Here is a 20,986-nt window from a genome sequence, read left to right as displayed (position 1 = left end):
TTGTGGGGATTGCAATCAATGTCATGAAACAAAATGTGTATGAATTGTTGAATGGAAAACCAATTCACTCTATAAACTTTCACCCAAATCACAGTTTAAAAACAAAGATTTCAACATCAAACAACTTTAACAAAAGAATTAATCACAATGAAGAACCACTCACAGTGGCAACCCAACACACAAAAACTGTTTTCTGTGTTTTTTCCAGGCCTTATCCACAACATACAGAATTGTTACAAATTTGTACTTAAGAGAATAAATGTCTATTCTTTGCTTTTTTACTTGAGATATAAGTATTTCTGAGTGGCTACCTACTCTTCATTTATAATTTTTATACTGTATTATAGTTCCAATTATTAGTGGCACATAATTAAAAATTTCTAAACTGTTAGACTGTCCTAATTTTAATTTAATAAATAATGCTTATATTCAGCATCTTCACAGAGGGTTTTTGCATTTTCTGGATTATTTCCTTAACATACCTAAAACTACTAGGCCCAAAACTGTTTTTTGGAAGGGATATATTAAACAACATTGCCATTAGCAATATGTGTGAATACTTGTTCACAGTACTCACCACCACCAGGCACTAAATATACAAGTTAGAGCCATTTCTCCTATTTAGAGAAGTTTATTTTGGAACGAGTGAGCTATGCTCATGAGTTCACTGGTTACCAAATTATGGTCTACCTGTGACTGTATGAATCACCTAGTGTATGTTTAAAAAATATGAATCACTAGGCTCTGCCCAAACCTAATGAATCCAAAATTGGCGCTGGACCAGGCATTTTTTCAAAAGTTCTCCAAGGGATTCTGATGTAGTAGTTTAAGAATTACTGCTAGGACTGATTTCCATGGTTAAGATAGGGCAAATGTCACCAGGTATGGGACGAATGATACGATACTTTGCCAGAGGAACCAACACATGGAGCATATAGAGAAAAAGGAATGAATGTATTCCTTTAAAACAGTAATAAAAACACATGCACACGTTTCCCAATCTCTGCTCAAAAAATTCAAAAGAATAAGTCCCTCTTCAGTCTTCCTTATCCATCGTCCAGCTTTTGGATGTACACGAGGCAACTGACAATACCATGGCTTGGGTCAGGAATGCACCTGTTGTTGAAACATCTCAATGGGTATCCCATCAATTCCTGGAGCCTTGTTTTTCGCCAATTCCTTCAGTGCAGCTTGATTTCCACCTTCAGTGTCATCGGTTCTTGGTCATATGCTACCTCCTGAAATGGCTGAACATTGACTGATTCTTTTTGATATGATGACTCTGTGTATTCCTTCCATCTTATTTTGATGCTCCCTGCATTGCTCAGTATTTTGCAATAGAACCCTTCAATATTGCAATTTGAGGCTTTTTTTCTTTAGTTCTTTCAGCTTGACAAATGCTGAACATGTTCTTCCCTTGTGATTGTCTAACTCCAAATCTTTGCACATTTTATCATAATACTTTGTCTTCTCAAGCTGCCCTTTGAAATCTTCTGTTCAGCTCTCTAATTTCATTTCTTCCATTATATTTATATTATATTATAACACTATACTTATCAATATGGGTTGTATTCTACATCACCTTATGAATCAAGAAGCTAATTGATAAAACAGAACCATAGCCTTCTCATTTCTAAGGCTGAATCTTACGACAGTTTTGTGAATGAAGAAATTCCTTCTGTTTGTGCTTTTGATCAGTAGCAGTAAAATCTGTTAAAATTATGATTGGATCTCATCAGGATTGGGTCTTTCAATATTCAAGGAGCCCTGAATTAACTGGATAACTTAAGGTTCCTTACAACTCAAATATCCAAGAATTCTAGTTAGCTGGGTTACTGTTCTATGAGTCCTCAATCTCCCTATCTCTTTCTTGCTCAAGATTTCTAAACTCAGAGTTGGCAACCTACCTCTTCTGAAGAGCTCATTTTGCTGCCAGTTAATCCTGGGACCATAGGATTCATCAGATGGACTCGTTTTGAATAGCCCAGTGTAGGGAGATACTGGAAGGTCAGAAAGAAACACACACAAGCAGGTATTAGCATAAATTCATCCTCAGTGCCCTGATCTCATCTAACATGGCCAGTAACTTAATAGTTTGGTGTATTCCTTCCAATCTTTTTTCCCCAACAGTGATCATAATATAAATAGAGATTTTTTTTCCTACTGTTTTTCTATTAGTATTATATTATGAGGCTATTGGACTTACTCTCCCACCATAAACAACCATAAAAGGTGGACAACACATATATAAACAGCCATTTGCAGGCACTGGATAGCAACCAATGTAGGGCTAAAACCCTTGAGAGACGGGAAGCAAAGGTGGTATCACCTTCACACTGGCTTTCTCCCTGGGTAATTTTTCAAACCAGGTGCTGAGAAGAGACTAAGCAGAGAGCAGCAGTCTCACTAAGCAGAGAAGATGGGTTGGAGTTCAAGGTTGCCGGAAGCTGCGACTTGAAAGAATTATAGAGAGGGAAGTCCTCCCCCAAAAAAACTATGTCAAAGTTCCCCTTGACTCTTTGGCTGACTCATGAGCTGCACACGCATATGGTGAGATTCTAGGAAGTCCTGCAGAGAACAGGCTCTGCGTGGCTAGAGACCTGAGGAGGGCTTTCAGAGGCGACATAGTTCTAGGAGAACAGGTTGATATCTAATCAATGTAGAGAGGTCTGAACATCCTGTGATTTCAGTTTGAAACCCCACAAATGGCACATTTGAGGAAAAAGGATCACATCTAGAAATATATGCAAAACTGAAACAGATCTGTTTCATTAAAGCCTTAAACCAAACCCTGACAGGATTAAGGTCAGAAATTTAAGTGCTGCCAGAACAAAGCTTATCACTCTATAAAAGAAGATAACATAGTCCAGAGACTCTGCAATATATTATAGTGTCCTTGATACAATAAAAAAAAGTACTAGAAATGGAAACAAACAGAAAAAAGTGACTGATAATCAAAAGAAAACAGAGTAAACTGAAGCAGACTCAGAAACAATCTAGATATTGGAGTTAGCAGACCAGGAGTATTAAAATAACTGATTGGTATGTTAAAGAGAACAGAGGAAAAGTTGGACAAAGCAGATAAAAGAGGAAGAATTTTAAGAGAACTGAAATCTATTAAAAATAAAAAAAGAAGAATCAAATAAAAGTTCTACAATTGCACAATTAAAAAAAAAAAACCCAAACTCACTGTCATTGAGTTGATTCTGACTCATAGCGACCCCTCCTAAGGTTTCCAAGGCAGCATCTCTACGGAAGTAGATTGCCCAATCTTCCTTCCGAGGAGTGGCTGGTAAGTTTGAACTGCCAACTTTCTGGTTAGTGGTCAAAATGCCTCAGGCACTACGCCACCAGTAAATGTAATAGAAGAGAGAATTAGTGAACTTGAATAAAGGTCAGTAGAAACTATCCACACTAAAGCAGAGAGGGAACAAACAAATGAAAACAATAGAACAAAATGGGACATGCTCAAAAGGTCTAAACAAGAGAGGAGAAAGAGTAAGATAGAAGCAATATTTGAAGAAATAATGGTTGAGAGGTCTGAAAATTAGATGGAAACACCAACCCACAGATTCAAGAAGCTCAGCAAAACCTAAGCAGAATAAATACAAAGAAAACTACATATTATCTTCAAAAGGAGAAATAATATTTTTAGGTAATTTTTCAATGGAAATATGGAAGCCCGAAGGCAATGGGATGTCTCTTTTAAGTGCTAAAAGCAAATAAACTGCAAAACTAGAATTTTATATCCAACGAAGGTGAAACAAACATATTTTCAGGTAAAAGAAAGCACAAAGAATTGATCACTGAAAGACCTGCCCTACAAACACAAAATACTAAGTGGGGCTATTTCAGCTAAAAGAAAAAGGTCCCAGACTTCTGGTAAGATGGAGGAATAGGCAGACAAGCGACACTGACCCTCTTCAACAAAGAAAAGAAAAACCAATTGACAGAGATACAGAAGATAATCCTGGAGCCCTGAGCTTTTAAAGGAACTATACAGAAGTGGATTAGGCACCAATTAGTGGAAAAACCTGAACGAAAACAGTGAGTACAGAGACGGTCGGGGCTGCGGACTATCAGCTACTCTGACGGGACCAACACCTAAATAATTCCAAGTGGTGTTGGCACCTGAGAATTGACCAAAAAAAGATTAACCCTGGTCACCATGGGCTGCAGGGACGACTGCACTCGTGGCCTATGACTAGGAAGGGAAACAGTAAAGTGGGGGACACCTGAGCTGTTGACTTCCTGCTATCTGGAGGGTGCAGCCATTTTGATTGTTTATAAGTGGCAGCCATTTTGGATATTTAAAGTGACTAAGGATTCAGCCATTTTGAATGTTTACAAGTGGAGGCCATTTTGGATATTTAAAGTGACCGAGGGTGTAGCCATTTTGAATGTTTACAAGCGGTGGCCATTTTGGATATTTAAAGTGACCCAGGGTGCAGCCATTTTGAATCTTTACAAGTGGCAGCCATTTTGGATATTTAAAGTGACTGAGGGTGCAGCCATTTTGAATCTTTATAAGTGTCAACCATTTTGGATTTTAAAATGATAGCATCCTCATTTGGGTTCCAGGGACCTAAGAATAGGCTCTGTTTGCCAAGGTTGGCAGGGACATACAAGAGGCTGACAACAGGAAAGGAGACAGGTGGTGAGTGTATAAGTGCTGTTCACTAGCAAATAGAGGAGCACAGCACAGTACCCTGCTTGCATAGATAACATACAAACAAAACAAAGAAAACAAAAATAATGGGCAAGTCACTCTAACATACAATCACCAATTAAATATAAACACAAAAACATCACAATGCCTCGGAGACAACAGAGCATCACAGTCCACACAAAGAAGCAAGATAAAGCAGGAGAAACAAGGAACTAGGATACGGGCCCCGCAGCATTGGAACTCCCTGATAAGGAATTCCAAAGAATCATATTTAGGTATCTTCAACGAATTGAGAGACAGATCAAGGAAAACACAGACAAAGTCCTAGAACAATTTCAAAGACAATACAAGAACAAAATGACAAAGTAAAAGAAAAATTAGAAATAAAATCTACACACAGAAATCCAGAAGATTAATACTAAATTTTCAGAAATAGATAAGACATTGAATGGGCAAAGGAGCAGAACTGAATCAATGGAAGACAGAATTAGGGAGACTGAAGGCAAATAAATACCTGAACACTTCTTTGGAAAGGGATCAATCAGGAAAAAGATCAAAACAAAATGAAGAAAGCCTAAGGTTCATGTGGGATACCATCAAAGGAATAACTTATGTGTAATCAGAATTTCAGAACAGGAAGAGACAAATAAAAACACAGAGAATTGTCAAAGATTTGTTGGAAAACAATTTTCCTGGTATGATGAAAGATGAGAATATATCCATTCAGGAAGTCCAATGAACCCCAAACAGGAGAGACCCCAAAAGAAAACCACTAAGACATACCATCATCAAAGTCACCAAAACCAAAGACAAAGAAAGAATGATGAGAGCAGCACAGGAGAAACAAAAAGTTACCTATAAGGGGCAACCAATAAGACTAAGCTCAGATTTTTCAACAGAAACCATGTAGGTGAGAAGACAATGGGATGGTATATATAAAACCTTGAAAGTGAAAAATTTCCAACCAAGAATTATGTAGCCAGCAAAACTGTCCCTCAAATATGATGGTGAAATTAGGACATTTCCAGATAAGCAGAAATTAAAGGAATTTGTTAAAACCAGAACAACCTTACAAGAGATGCTAAAGGGAGCCCTTTGGACAGAGAAGCAACAACAGCCAACAACAACTGACCATTAACACACATGATGATATGACATAACCCAGAAAATAACCCAGCTATGGAAGGATCCAAAGTAAAGAAGCCTACAAGATTGGAAACAGGGAACCGGAGATATCAATTGACAAATGAGGACAGCTACAAACCAAAAAGAGGGAAAAATCTGTGTCATTACAGAACTTCTAGATGGTAGGGAAGTCAAGACAACTACAAGATAGAACTTGTAGTTCTAAACTTGGGAAGAAAACTATAAACCACAGGGTAACCTCAAAGAAAAATGATAAACCTTCACATCAAAATAAAAAAGAGGACCAGAATAAATATTCAGCAAATACTAAAAGAATAGCAATGAAGGAAGTGATAACACGATTCATAAACGAAATGAGCTTAGCATAGAAAATTATATGGAAGAAAGAAATTGACACCATGAAAAAGCACATAACAAAAATGACAGCAACAAATTCATATTTGCTGATAATTATATATCTGGCAAGGGACTTATCTCTAAGATTTATAGCAGAGGAGTGGATGACCAAACTGTGGTACATACACATAATGGAATGCTATGCAGTACTGAAGAATAATGCAGAGTCTGCAAAACACCACATAATATGGATGAACTTGCAGGACATTATGCTGAGTGATGTAAGTCAATCACATAAGGACAAATGTAGTATTAGTTCGTTGTTTTGGAGGATCTTGGAAAGGTTTATATATGGAGGGAAACTTTCTTTGTTGGTTGCCAGGGGTGGGAGGGGAGGGAACACTGGGAAAAAAAAAAAAAAGTATTGATCCATGTCACTGTAGTTTTGTGTATTTCACTGTACATAAATGATATTTCAACAAAATGCATTTACAAAACAAACAAACAGAAAGAAAAAGAATAAGGTCCCAGATGGAAACAAAGAAGCACAGAACTACAGGAAGGAATCAAGAATAACAAAAAGCATAAATGAGGCTACATGTACATGAAAACTGACTTAAAAACTATCTTTGTGAATTTAAAATATATGTAAAATATATGACAACAATCACAAGAAGGGCAGGACTAATAGACTAATACTATTGTAAGGTGCTTGCATTGTTTGGGAAGTAGTAAAAAATTTTTAAGTAGAATTAAATAGAAGTATAAGTAGAACTTAAGCAAACAAACAAACAAACAAAAAAAACATAACAAGTGTAACTGTGACACATTACTAAAATACATGTTATAATCTCTATGACAGAGGTAGGGAAAAATCTTTTCTTTAAAGGTCCAGATAGTAAATATTTTAGGCTTTGTGGGCCATATATGGTCTCTGTTGAATATTTTTCTTTATATTTTCACACCCTTTAAAAAATGGAAAAACCATTCTTAGTTTTTGAGCTGCACAAAAACAAATCATCAGCTATATTTTGCTGATCACTGGTATTACAATAAAAGGTTCAACTAAAGTGTTAATAGAAAATAGAATAATGAAAAATACTTGAGTAATCAAAAAAATTACATAGTGAGCATTTCCCCATTCATTGTATGTACCCCCAAATCACTATTTTAATATTCTATAATGAGGATTTATCATAATGTATTTACCCAATCTCTTACCACTAAATATGTGTATTTTCAATTTTTGGCTATAAATTGATAATGTGATAAACACTCTTGTATACAACTCTATGCGCATATTGCTAATTACCTTCTTAGGAGAAATTTCTAGAAGTAGATTAGGTAAAAGGGTAGGAACATTTGAGGGTCACCAATCACCTTCCCCTCCACTCGTCCGTCAGTCGGTTGTACTGTGGTGCCTTGCATGTTGCTGTGATGCTGGAAGCTACGCCACTGGTATTTCAAATACCCACAGGGTAACCCCACAGTGGACAGGTTTCAGCAGAGCATCCAGACTAAGACAGAGTAAGAGGAAAGACCTGGTGATCTACTTCTGGAAAAAATAGGCCAGTGAAAACCTTATGAACAGCAGCAAAGCACTGTTTAATACAGTGCCAGAAGATGAGCCCCTCAGGTTGGAAGGCATTCAAAATGTGACTGGGGAAGAGCTGCCTTCTCAAAGTAGAGTCGATCTTAATGATGTGGATGCAGTAAAGCTTTCAAGACCTTTATGAGTTGGTATGGCGTGACTAAAAATGAGATCAAACAGCTGCAAACATCCAATAATAATTGGAACATAGAATGAATGAAGTATGAATCTAGGAAAATGGAAAGTTGTAAAAAATGAAATGGAACGCATCAAGATCGATATCCTAAGCATCCATGAGCTGAAATGGACTGGTATTAGCCATTCTGAATCAGACAATCACATGGCATACTATGCAGGAATGATAAATTGAAGAAAAATGGTGCTGCATTCACTATCAAAAAGAATATTTAAAGATCTATCCTGAAGTACAATGCTGTCAGTGATAGGATAATATCCATAGAGCTACAAGGAAGGCAAGTTAATACAACTATTATTCAAATTTACATACCAACCACTAATGCTAAAGATGAAGACATTGAAGATTTGTACCAACTTCTGCAGTCTGAAATTGATAAACCATACAAGCAAGATGCATTGATAAGTACTGGTAATTGGAATGCAAAAGTAGAAGGATTGGTAGCTAGAAAACATGGCCTTGGTGATAGAAAGAACACTGGAGATGATAGGACAGAATTTCGCAAGAGTAACATAACAATTTATTCATTGGAAATACCTTTCCACAACAACATAAATGGTAGACCTCACCAGATGAAATACACAGGAATCAAATCAACTATATCTTTGGAAAGAGGCAATGGAGAAACTCAATATTATCAGTCAGAACAAGGCCAGGGGCTGACTGTAGAACAGACTATCAACTGTTCATAGGCAAGTTCAAGTTAAAATTGAAGAAAATTAAAACAAACTCACGAGAACTAAAGTATGACCTTGAGGGTATCATATCATTCTTTTATACGTGGAGTCGCTATGTGTCAGAACTGCCCTGACAGCACCTAACAAAACCAACAGTCATCCCTCTAGGGATTTATATTTCCTCTAGCAGCGATTTCCCTATTCCCTTGCCAAATACCAAGCACTTCTCAAAAGCTTGTTTATTTATTTATTTAAAATTGTGATATGGGTGAAAGTTTACAGAGCAAATTCATTCTCCATACAGCAGTAGTTCCATTACACTTTGTCTCATGACATTGACTGCAATTTCCCACAATGCAACAGCTCCCCTCCCATGTCTTCCCCATAGTTACCTCTTCCCTGTGTCCTTCCCTCCCATGCAGTCCTGCCCCCTAAGCTGTCTCCTTGTGCATACACAGCCCTTCTATTCTCCCATGACTGATCTCTCCAAGAAGTGTATCTACCTAATGTAAGTGTTCAGTTCATATGCCTGCCTTCAAAAGCCTTTTTTAACTTATTCTAGTTTTTCCCAGAAAAGAACTAATATGATTTTGTGCTTACTTTCTGCTCTAAACCCTGTTAAGCCTCATTTCAGAGATGACCAGTTTACATAAGATCCAGAACAATGCATATCAAATGATCTAGGAAAGAAAAATAGTTCTGATTGGCAATACACTTCCCAGGAAACTGAAGCAAACACAACACGTTCCACGGCAGCTTCTTGGAGGCTAGTATGTGGCTGGGAGCAAGAGTGTGGCCTTTGGAGTCAGGTAGATTTGGTATTAATTTCTGCTCAGTCACTGAGTGACACTAAACAACTTTTTTCCCAGTTTTCACATCTTCAAAACAAAGGAGAATAATACCTACCATACAATATAGTTATGATTGTTGGGACTGGCACATCATAGTTCAATAAACTTCAGTTGAAAACCTCTGAGGCTCAAATGAGAAAAGACAGGAAGGAGGACACTAACCTTTTCTGCAAAGGTGAAAATCTTTCTCTGATCAATGCCTCCAAATTGAGCATCTACTTTCAAATACTCTTCATCCAAGGCCTGTGAAACGAAAAATATGAGCATAAACTCTTACTGTATTTCTTCAATATGAATTGGAGAAAACAGAAATTTTTGACAATTGCCAGATTCTTCAGAAGGTAGAGCCAGGGAGTAAATAAATAGCATTCAGCATCTCTGTTGGCCTCAAGAGCTTAGCACAAACATTGCTAAGTGCCTATAATGAACAGTGCCTGTAATGAAGATGTCATGGGGCACAGAGCAGGAAAAGCTTTTGCCTTCAGGAAGCTCACAATCCAGTGGAGAAAGAAGGGAAGATGAAGGAAGACAAACCACAGTCATGTCAAAGGGACCCCACCAAAAAAAGCAGCCTATGACAAACATCAAATAGGGGGCATACATCAGTTTTGTAAGAGTTCAGAAAAAAGGCAAGACTGAACTAGTAAACTGACAGTTACTGTCACTTTACTACATGCCTGGCCTAGTGCCAGTTCTGTGGATGCAGAAATAAATCAGAGCCAGGCTCCAATTCTAGAAGCCTAATTATCCAATTGAAGAGAGAGAGAGAGAGAGATATACAGATCATTTAAATACAGTGTGCCAAGGGCTAACCTAGATGTTCACTTGAGGAACAGTTCTAACACAAAGGAAGACACGACTCTCTCTCTGATTAGACAGGTGGTGAAGACTTCCTACAATCAGTCTGTGGGTTGAGCTGGATTGGTGAAGAACATACACAGGCAAACCTCGGAGACACTGTGGGTTCAGTTCCAGACCACCACAATAAAGTGAGTATCACAATAAATTGAGTATCACAATAAAGTGAGTACCACAATAAAGTGAGTACCATAATAGAGTATCACAATAAAGTGAGTCCCATGAATGTTTTGCTTTCCCAGTGCATATCAAAGGTATTCACACTATATTGTAGTCTGTGAAGTGTGCAACAGCATTATGAAAAAGTGTGAAATACTGTGAGAATTATCAAAATGTGACAAAGAGACAGGAAGTGAGCATATGCTATTAGAAAAATGGTACTGATAGACCTTTTGACACAGTGTTGCCATAAACCTTCAATGTGTAAAAAATGCTGTATCTGTGAAGCACAATAAAATGAGGTGTGCCTGCAGATGTTTTCATCATGCAGAGGAGACAGGGAGGGTGTAAGAACACCCAGAGGAGTGAAGCATTTAGGAGACTGAGAGTGATTTGGTTTGCAAAAGCATACCTTAAGAGGGAATGTGAGAAGTGGTGAGTGACCAAGGTTAGAAAAGTAACCATGAATATCATTCTAGGGGCTCCACCCTGGGTGGTGCAGATGATTAAGTGCCGACTACTAGTTGAGTGTCATGCTAGGGTGTTAGGGTGCCCAGCTTCTTCCTAGCCAGTGAATGGTTTTAAGGAAGGGAGAAACATGACCAGCACTGGAGGAGCAGTAACAGGGTAGAGCATGAACTGCAGGCCTGTGGGTTGGACACAGGGGAAATAGTGGAAAGGCTGCTGTTAGAGTCCAGATTAGAGAGGATGAACCAAGGCAGTGGAAATGGTGAGCAAGAACGAATTTGAGAGATATTTAGGAAATAGAATTGATAAGATTTGGAGCCTGACTAGACTGGGTGGGTGGGTCAGGGAGCAGTGAGGAATGAGAGAGAGAAGAGAAAGATGAACAGGAAAAGGAAGAATCTAGAACCACACTATTCACGTAACTTTTTGCGATGATGTACTATCTATGTGCTGTCCAGTACGGTATCCACCAGCCACATGTGGTTAGACAGCACTTAGGTAATCCATACTAGTTGTAATACATCAAACATTATACACATATTAAAAAACAAAAAAATTTAAGTCTTTCTACCTTTTCATTCCCCCTTCCTGAGGTAACTAGTATTAATGACTTGGTTTAAATTTTTCTCATCTTTGTCCTTGTTCCTATAAAGACATACATACATATATGAAATACAGTGTATGTCTTTTGTTTAACAGAAAATAAGACCATGCCTGAAGTTTATTTTCATATATCACTCTGAAATTTGTTTTCTTTAGTTAAGATATTGTGATTAACATAATGAAGATATATGAGGTGAGCAATGTCTTAAAGGACAAATAGGGGAGGACTTAGAACTGAAGAAGTGTAAGAGTGCCCCTGCAAGTGGGGGAGAAGGATAACGAGAGAGACAGGAAGGAAGGCCTATGGTATGGTGAAGAAACGGAAATGCTAGTTTAAGTGGTGCTGAGATAAAGGTTTGTGCCCAGCTGTCAGGGTCAGAATGGAAAGCGGGGGCTACCTCCTCTCCCTCAGTACCTGCAGTCCAGGGTACAGCAGCCCACTCAGCAAAGGGTGCTCCACCTGCTTCACCACCTCAGCGCCAGCTTTCTTGGCATCGTGCTGTGTGACCACAGAGGACAGTCTGTACACATCTAGTGTGTACTCTCTGAGGAGGAAAGAAGAGGGGACAGCTGTGGGACGGGCCCAGGTTTCAGTTTTCCAGGGAAATCCTAAATCACACCAATGTTGCTTTTGTCTGAACAGAAGTTGCCAGGTGGAGAGTCATCTTCTCCCCAGGGCTTTGTGACACACGTCCATTTATCTATTTATTCCCCCAATCCTAAAACCTTCAAAGAGAGCATTGCATAGTGGTTTCTGAAATGTGAGACAGCCATGCTCTCATTCAACACAGAACTTAATTTTTATGTTTTCCCCTGGAAAAACCTCAGCTATTATCTCTTCAAATACTGCTTCTCTGACATTTCCCTCTGTATTCTTCTTCTGGAACCTCAGTCAGAAAAATGTCAGAATTTCTCGATCTATCTTTCATATCAGTTTTTTTTTTTCCTTTTGAAACTTAAGTACATGTAGGGAATAATGAACAATATTGAGAACAGCGTACCCCACCACCCAGTTTAAGAAAAAGGACCTAACAATTACTCTGAAGCTCTTAAGTGGCCCCCTATAATCTGACCCCACTTCCTCCTCCTTTAAAGTAACTACTCTCCTGGACTTTCATGTTTCATTCCAGTCTTATGTCTGTATCGCTAAATATATGTTATAAATATTCTTGTACACGTACCCTGGCACACATGTACAACCTTTACTCTCTCTATATGCCTAGGGTAGAATTTCTGGATCACAGGCGACTTTCATGTTCAACTTTACTGGATAATGCCAAGCTATTTTCCATCAATTTTTATTACTTAATATTGTCATTGTTTAAAACTTTTGCCAATCCTTTATGAGAAATGTTTTTGTTGTTATAATGACCTACAGGGATATTTTTATAAAAAATAGTAAATTTCTGCAGAAGCACTGCACCAAAAAAAAAATTGCCAATCTTTTAAGTGTGGAATGGCTTCTTACTATAGTTTTAATCCACATTTCTTTGGATAATAACCAAGAACATTGAAATCTTTCTTGTTTATTAGACATTCAGTTTCTTCTGTGAAATGCCTAGTTTAGTCATATCTTCTAGACTGACTCATTTATTTTTCTCAGCAGAGAATTTTATTGTTATTATTACTGATACAAGTATTGTTTTTAACATCAAGATTTTTTTTTCATTGTGGTAAAATATACATAACGAAACATTTGTCATTTTTATCATTTTTATGTGTATGGTTCAGTGACATTCACCATGTTGTGCCATTACTACCATATCCATTTCCAAACGTCTTCCTTTCCCTTAACAGACACTCAGTGCTCCTTAAGTAGTAACTCCCCTTTACTCCCTCCCAACTCTCCTTGGTAACTAATTCAGATTCATAATGACCTTATAGGGCTGAGAAGAACTGCCCCATAGGTTTTCCAAAGCTGTAATCTTTACAGAAGCGGACTACCACATCTTTTCTTCCAGAGAGCAGCTGGTGGATTCAAACCACCGACCTTTCAGGTAGCAGCCTAGTGCTTACCCACTGTACCAGCAGGGTTCCTTACAGCCATCCTACTGGGGGTGAAAACAGTATTTAGTGGTGTGTTTTTAACAGTTTCTACATGTACCATTTAGTGACACTGATTACATTCTTCAAGTTGTATCACTATTTTCACCCTCCTTTTCTCAGTTGTTCTTGACTCATTTATTTGTAATTGATTTTGTAGTTTTTAAGGTATAATACTGGATATTAATCCTTTTCCAGTTACATGTGTTATGAATATCTTCTTCAGTTTGTGACTCATCTTTTTAACTTGCCTGTCCTGCTTTATTTTTCTCTGTAGCACCTATCATCACAGGGCACACAAAATATATCATTTATTAATTGTTTACTGGCCAAATTCCCTCACTTGGATGTAAGTTTCATGAGCACAGGAACTTCTGTTTTAACTTACTTTTGCATACCCAGCACCTAGAACTGTGCTTAGCATATAAACCTAAAACCAAACCAAACCCATTGTCATCAATTCTGACTCACACTGACCCCAAAGGACAGAGAACTGCCCCCTTAGGGTTTCCAAGGCTGTAAATCTTTACAGAAGCAGAGTGCTTTAAGCACTGTGCCACCAGAGTACCTTAGTTAGCCCCCATAAATATTTGGAGATTAAATCTAAAAATGAACGAAACCTGAGGCACTCTTCTGAGGCTGTATATATAAATATCTGGTTATGTAAAGATGTTTATGTGCTTTTATTTAAAATAAAATGGAGAATGGTAAAGAAAATTATGTTAGATGAAGTAAAAAGAGAAATTTACTTGTGAGCAAGAGAATTGGGCTTACATTTAACTTGCTTACTCATTAGGTGTATGAACTTGGGAAAGTTAAATTTTAATCTATTTCCTTACTTGTGAAATAGGATAAAATAATACTTTGAAAAATTGTTCTGAGGGCTTAAATATGAAACTACTTAGTAGTGATACATGGCATGTAGTTACAAAGGCTATTTGGGAGGTTTTAAAAATTAAAAAATGTAGAGATTATAAACAGCATGAAGAATTACTCAGGAAAGAGAAAGTTAAAAAATTGTTGTTGTTGTTGTTATGTGCCATTGAGTCGGATCCGACTCATAGCGACCCCTCCTTGGGTTTCTGAGGCAGTATGACTAAGGAAGTAGATTGCCCCATCTTCTTTCTGAGGAGTGGCTGGTGGGTTTGAATCGCCAGCCTTCTGGTTAGCAGTCAAGTGCCTTAGGCACTATGCTACCAGAGCTCCTGTTAAAAAATTAGGATACAAAATTCTATCTGTGGTAATATTACAAACGGGAATTGACAAAGATTGAATTTGTTGTTAGAGGAGGTGGGAACTAAGTGAAATATGTTTATTTCACATTTCTTTTAACATTATTTGCTCAGACTGGAAGGAGAAGGGGAGACTGGATAGTTCACCATCATTCTCCCATATGTTGTGAGCTCTGCAAGGCCAAGGACTTTGTTATGGTTAGATTTATATCCCTAGCAAATAGGAGGACAGTACCTAGGCATTTCCTAGTTAATACATTTTTGATGGATGATTTAAATGGACAAAAGGAATAAAGTTTTTTAATGGTTCTTATTAGGTAGAGCCAAACAGTTTCTAATCTAATTAAAGAGTGACTGGATTCCAGAGACCTGTAATTAGCTAGACGCACTAGAGCCACAAGAAGGGTGGGTGATCAAGAACTTACTTGCTGAGCTGGTAGTCAGTGCCTTTGATGAACCTGAGCTTTTCCAAGGGCACACCAATGCTCTCCAGCATTGCCTTGATTACATTCTCATAGTAGCTGGTTCGGAGTTCTAGAAGCTCCCATGGGGCTTTCATGTTATCTAGGTACGCATGAAGGTCCGCAAACAGAATCGTTACCTGGAAAGGGACCAGCAAAATGTGATTTTGTCCAAGTACTCCTCCACCCCCTGCCTTTCTTAAACTTTTCTTTCGGCCATTCCCCAAGGGAATTAGCCTTAGTTCTTACCTCACAACCTGCCTTCAGGAAGTCTGCAATCTTAGACATTGGCACGAAATAAGCCACATGTGGCTTGCCAGTGGTTGCTGTTCCCCAGTAAACCTTAAGTTCCCGCTCCTTCAGGATCTCCTTCAGCTTTTCCTCCCCTAAAACCTCCTGTTGTGGAAGCAGAAGAGCTGGTTTAATGCTGGTGCCCCACCTTGCTCAGTGCTGGTGATAAGTCCAGCATCCTTACCCTGTGACAAGGAAAACAAAAGCATGTGTCACTAGGGGTCCAGGCTCAGAACCAGCAAGGAAGTCTAGCCATGCTCTCAGTGCTGGGTGAGAGCCAACCTAAGTTGGTGCTGCTGTTAGTACCACACCTGTGAAATGACACTGATGCTGGGGAGGGGAGTACGTGGTCCCTAAAGGCATCTTCCCCTCCAAGTACCACTCACTTACTCTCCTTCCTTTTGTAGATAAACATCTTGAAATACCACAGGCTGCAGTCTTTCACCTTCATCAGTAAATGCTTCAAGTCCTCTTCACTTTCAGCAAAATTGTGTCATCTGCATATCACAGGTTGTTAATGAGTCTTCCTCCAATCCTGATGCCATGTTCTTCACATAATCCAGCTTCTTGGATTATTTGCTCAGCATACAGATTGAGTAACTATGGTGACAGGATACAATCCTGACACATGCACATACCTTTTCTGACTTTAAACCATAAAGTAATCCCTTGTTCTGTTTGAAACATCCTACTTGGCCTATGTACAAGTTTCTCATGAGCACAATTAAGTGTTCTGGAATTCTCATTCTTTGCAATCCTAACCATAATTTGTTATGATTCACACAGTTAAGCGCCTTTGCATAGTCAATAAAACACAGGTTACATCTTTTTGGTTGTTGTTGCTGTTGCTAGGTGCCGTCAAGTTGTCTCTGACTCATACTGAACCTACGCACAGAATGAAACACTGCCTGGTTCCATGCCAGCTCTGCAATCCCTGCTATACTTGAGCTCATCACCGCAGACACTGTGTCAATCCATCTCGTTGAGGGCCCTCCCCGCCTTCGTCGATCCTCCACCTTACCAAGCATGATATCCTTTTCCAGGTAATGGTCCCTTCTGACAACATGACCAAAGTAGGTAAGACAAAGTCTGGCCATTCCTGCTTCCAAGAAGCATGCAGGCTGTACTTCCTCTAGGATAGATTTGTTGGTTCTTTTAGCAGTCCATGGTACTCTCAGCATTCTTTGCCAGCACCACATCTCAAAAGCATCAATTCTTCTTCAGTCTTCTTTATTCATGGTCCAGCTATCACATGCATATGAGGTGATTGAAAATAACATGGCTTGTGTCAGGCGCACCTTAGTCCTCAAGGAGACAGCTTTGCTTTTCAGCACTTGAAAGAGGTCCCTTGCAGCTGACTTGCCCAGTTCTGTACACCACCTGATGTCCTGACTGCTGCTTCCATTGGCGTTGATTGTAGAACCAAGCAATGTGAAGTCTTTGACAACTTCAATCTTCTCTCCATTTATCATGATGCTGCTTATAGGTCCAGTTGTGAGAATTTTTGTTTTCTTTACATTGAGATGTAATTCATACTGCAGACTACAGTCTTCAGTCTTCATCAGTAAGTGCTTCGAGTCATCCTCACTTTCAGCAAGCAAAACTGTGTTGTCAACGTATCGCAGGTCATTAATGATCCTTCCTCCAATCCTGATGCCACATTCTTCTTCATATAGTCCAGCTTCTCAGATTACTTACTCAGCATATAGATTGGATAAGTATGGTGAAGGGATACAACCATGATGCACTCCCTTCTTGATTTTAAACCATGCAGTGTCCCCTTGTTCTGTTCAAACGACAGCCTCCTGGTCTATGTACAGGTTCTTTCTGGTATTCCCTGTTTTTAGCCAAGGTCCAAAATGACATCAGCAGTGATACCCCTTGTTCCATATCCTCTTCTAAATCTGGCTTGAATTTCTGGCAGTTTCCTGCCTATGTACTGCTGCAATCGTTTTTTAATTATCTTCAGCAAAATTATATTACTTGCATGTAATACTAATGACACTGATCAATAATTTATGTGTTCTGTTGGATCTTCTTTCTTTGGAATAGGCACAAATATGGATCTCTTCTACTTGGTTGGCCAGGTAGCTGTCTTCCAAATTTATTGGCATAGACAAGTGGTTCCAGCATTGTATCCATTTTCTAAACATCTCAGTTGGTATTCTGTTCATTCCTGGAGCCTTGTTTTTCACCAATGCCTTCAGTGCAGCTTGGACTTCAATACCATCAGTTCTTGATTATATGCTACCTCCTGAAATGGTTGAAAGTCAACTGATTCTTTTTGCTATAATGACTCTGTTTATTCTTTTCATATCCTTTTCACGCTACCTGTGACACTGAATGTTTTGCCCATGTTGTTGTTGTTGTTATGTGCCACCAAGTCGGACCCGACTCATAGCGACCCCTCTTTGGGTTTCCGAGGCAGTATCACTATGGAAGTGGATTGCCCAACCTTCCTTCCGAGGAGTGGCTGGTGGGTTTGAACTGCCAGCCTTCCAGTTAGCAGTCAAGTGCCTTAGGCACTACACTACCAATATTGTAACTCAAGTCTTGAATTTTTTCTTCAGTTCTCTCAGCTTGAGAAATGCTGAGGGTGTTCTTCACTTTTGGTTTTCTAACTCCAGGTCTTTGTATATCTCATTATAATTCTTTGCTTCTGGAGTTGCCCTTTCAAAGCTTCCCTTCAGCTTTTTTACTTCCATCATTTCTTCCACTTGCTTTAGCTACTCTATATTCAAGAGCAAGTTTCAGAGTCTTTGTTTCTTGTCTTCTTAATGACTTTTTGTTTTCTTCATGTACGATGTACCTGATGTCATCCAACAACTCATTTGGTCTTTAGCCAAATGTGCAATATGTCAGATTTATTCTTGAGATAGTCTCTAAATTATGTGGGATATACTCAAGTCATATTTTGGCTTTGTGGATTTGTTTTAATTTTCTTCAGCTATCAACTTGAACTTGCCTAATAGCAATTGATGACCTGGTTCCACAGTCAGTCCTTAGCCTTGATCTGACCAATGATGCCTAAGCCATTTGACTGCTGACTAGAAGGCTGGTGGTTCAAACCCACCAGCCACTCCTCGGAAGGAAGGTTGGGCAATCTACTTTTGTAGTGATACTGCCTCAGAAGCTCAAGGAGGGGTTGCTATGAGTTGGACCTTACTTGACAGCAGTGCGTTTTTTTTTCCCCCCCAAAAAAATGGCCAATACCAGTCTATTTCACTAAGCACTAACCTTTAAGTGTTCCATTTCATTTTTTACAACTTCCAACTTTCCTAGATTCATACCTTGTACACTACACGTTTAATTATTAATGGATGTTTGCAGCTGTTTCTTCTTATTTTGAGTCATACCATACCATCAAATGAAGGTCTCAAAAGCTTTACTCCATCCATGTCACTAAGGTCAACTCTACTTTGAGGAGGCAGCTCTTCCCCAATTGTATTTTGAGTACCTTCCAACTTGAGGGACTAATTTTCTAGCACTGTATCAGACAGTGTTCCACTGCTATTCATAAGGTTTCAATGGTTATATTTTTTCCCCCAGAAGTAGCATGCCACATCCCTCTTACTATTCTGTCCTAGTCTGAAAGCTCCACTGAAACCTGTCAACCATGGGTGACCTTCATGGTATTTGAAACACCATTGGCATAGCTTCAGCATCACAGCAACATGCAAGCTACCACAGAACAAACAGATGATTGGTGGCCACTTCCACCTAACGAATAGTAGATAATCATAATGCTGTACAGTTAATAAAATTTTTTGCTGTGTATGTGAAGGAGCTCTGGTGGTGCTGTGGTTAAGGCACTGGGCTATTAACTAAAAAGTCAGTGTTTGAACCCATCAGCCACTCCAAGGAAAAAAGATGAGACAGTGTGCTTCTGTAAAGATTTATAGCCTAGGAAACCCTACAGGGGTCACTATGAGTCATAATCAACTCGATGGCAGTAGTTTTGGGGTTGGATATGTACATGAGTATCTTCATGTGAAAATGTACTAACTGTACAACAAAAACTGTGTTAATCAGCTGTTTATGTTATCAGTAAGTCTTCCGATAAACAGTAGGCTATTAACAGTTAAGTTTTTGGGGAGTCAAAAGTTATATGTGGATTTTTGACTATGCAGGGGATGGTGCCCCAACCCAGCATTTTTCAAGGGGTCAACTGTAGCTGTCTCCTCTTCTGGTCTCCATTTCCTTATTGCCCATTCCAATCTGAATTCTACGTCACCAAAAATACTCTTGCTAAGAACACAGATGACTTCCACATTGCAAAATTCAGTGAATATTCTTTAGTCCTCACTTCTTCCCTGAAACACTCTCTTCTTTCAGTCTTTTTTAGTTTAGTCTCTTGGTTTTCCTTCTACTTCTCTGGCTGTTGGGCCTCAGACTTCTTTTTAGCTACTTCTCTTCTTCCTAATCATTAAATATTAGCAATCCTTGGGGGTGCTAGTCTCCTCTCTTCTTACTCTGCATTCTCCCTAAGTAATCTCCTTCACTTGCTTCGATTTCTACTTACAAACTAGTAACTCCCAAATCTTCTACCCACACCCCTATATAGAACTTGTACTTGTTAACATTCCACTTAATTCAAACTCAACATGGTCAAAATTAAACACATGCTCTTGACTCCCTATCTAACTCTTCAACCATATTTTCTCACTTACGATTTCACTCCTAGTTCATTAAATCATTCATTATTTATCAGTAAACTAGAATCTCATTCAACAACTTGCTTAAGCCCCTCTAAAACAGCTCTTAAATCCACCTACTTCTCTCTGCCTCTACACCACTGTGCTGTAATCCAGTCACCACTGGAGCACAACCAGGCCTAATGTAATAGCTTCCTAACAGGTCTCCCTATTTACTCTTGCTCCCTCCAGTTCATGTACCAAAAGGTAGTGGGTCTATTAAAACCCAAAATTTGATTAACTCACTCCCATTTTTAAAACCTTTAATGATTTCCTTTCACTTTAAAACATTATTAGAAAAATCTTAGCAGGCTGGTATGCCCCTGATAAAAAGTTCTTAGTGTTTTCAGTTGATGGTTTTGGAAAGTTTTAGAAGTCATAATAGGCGAAAAATTGTTTGCTGGGTTGAACTGTTATTAGCAGGACTCATTAGAAACTTCTGCTCCAAATCTGCTGAAGGGCTTTTTTTTTTTTACTTTTATTGTGGTGAAAACATATACAACAATACATTCCCCAACATTAACAAACATCTACATTTACAACTCAGGGACACTGATGACATTTCTCACGTTGTACCACCATTATTGCTATCCTTCTCCAAAATATTCCACCACCATTAGGATAAACTCAATGCCCCACAAACAAAAGCTTCTCCTTTCCCCCCTCCCTCCTACCCCTGGTAAAATTATGTACTTACCAGGGGTAGGAGGG

The 20,986-nt window shown here is 38.8% G+C and overlaps 1 protein-coding gene across 1 annotated transcript in view; it reads right to left on the bottom strand.

Moving 5' to 3' along the window:
• Positions 1-20,986, bottom strand: part of YARS1 (tyrosyl-tRNA synthetase 1) — a 32,385-nt gene that overhangs the window by 8,732 nt on the left and 2,667 nt on the right. The window contains 5 exon segments of the mRNA XM_007950431.2: positions 1,908-2,000; positions 9,629-9,709; positions 11,970-12,099; positions 15,255-15,430; positions 15,540-15,686. Coding sequence (XP_007948622.2) covers positions 1,908-2,000; positions 9,629-9,709; positions 11,970-12,099; positions 15,255-15,430; positions 15,540-15,686 — 627 coding nt within the window.

The sequence above is a fragment of the Orycteropus afer genome, unplaced genomic scaffold (assembly GCF_000298275.1).
Source record: "Orycteropus afer afer isolate SDZICR_OR568_19922 unplaced genomic scaffold, OryAfe1.0 scaffold00272, whole genome shotgun sequence".
In the NCBI taxonomy this organism is placed as follows: Eukaryota; Metazoa; Chordata; class Mammalia; order Tubulidentata; family Orycteropodidae; genus Orycteropus; species Orycteropus afer.
Note: the sequence above shows the minus strand (reverse complement) of the source record. Positions and strands in the feature narration are given on the sequence as shown.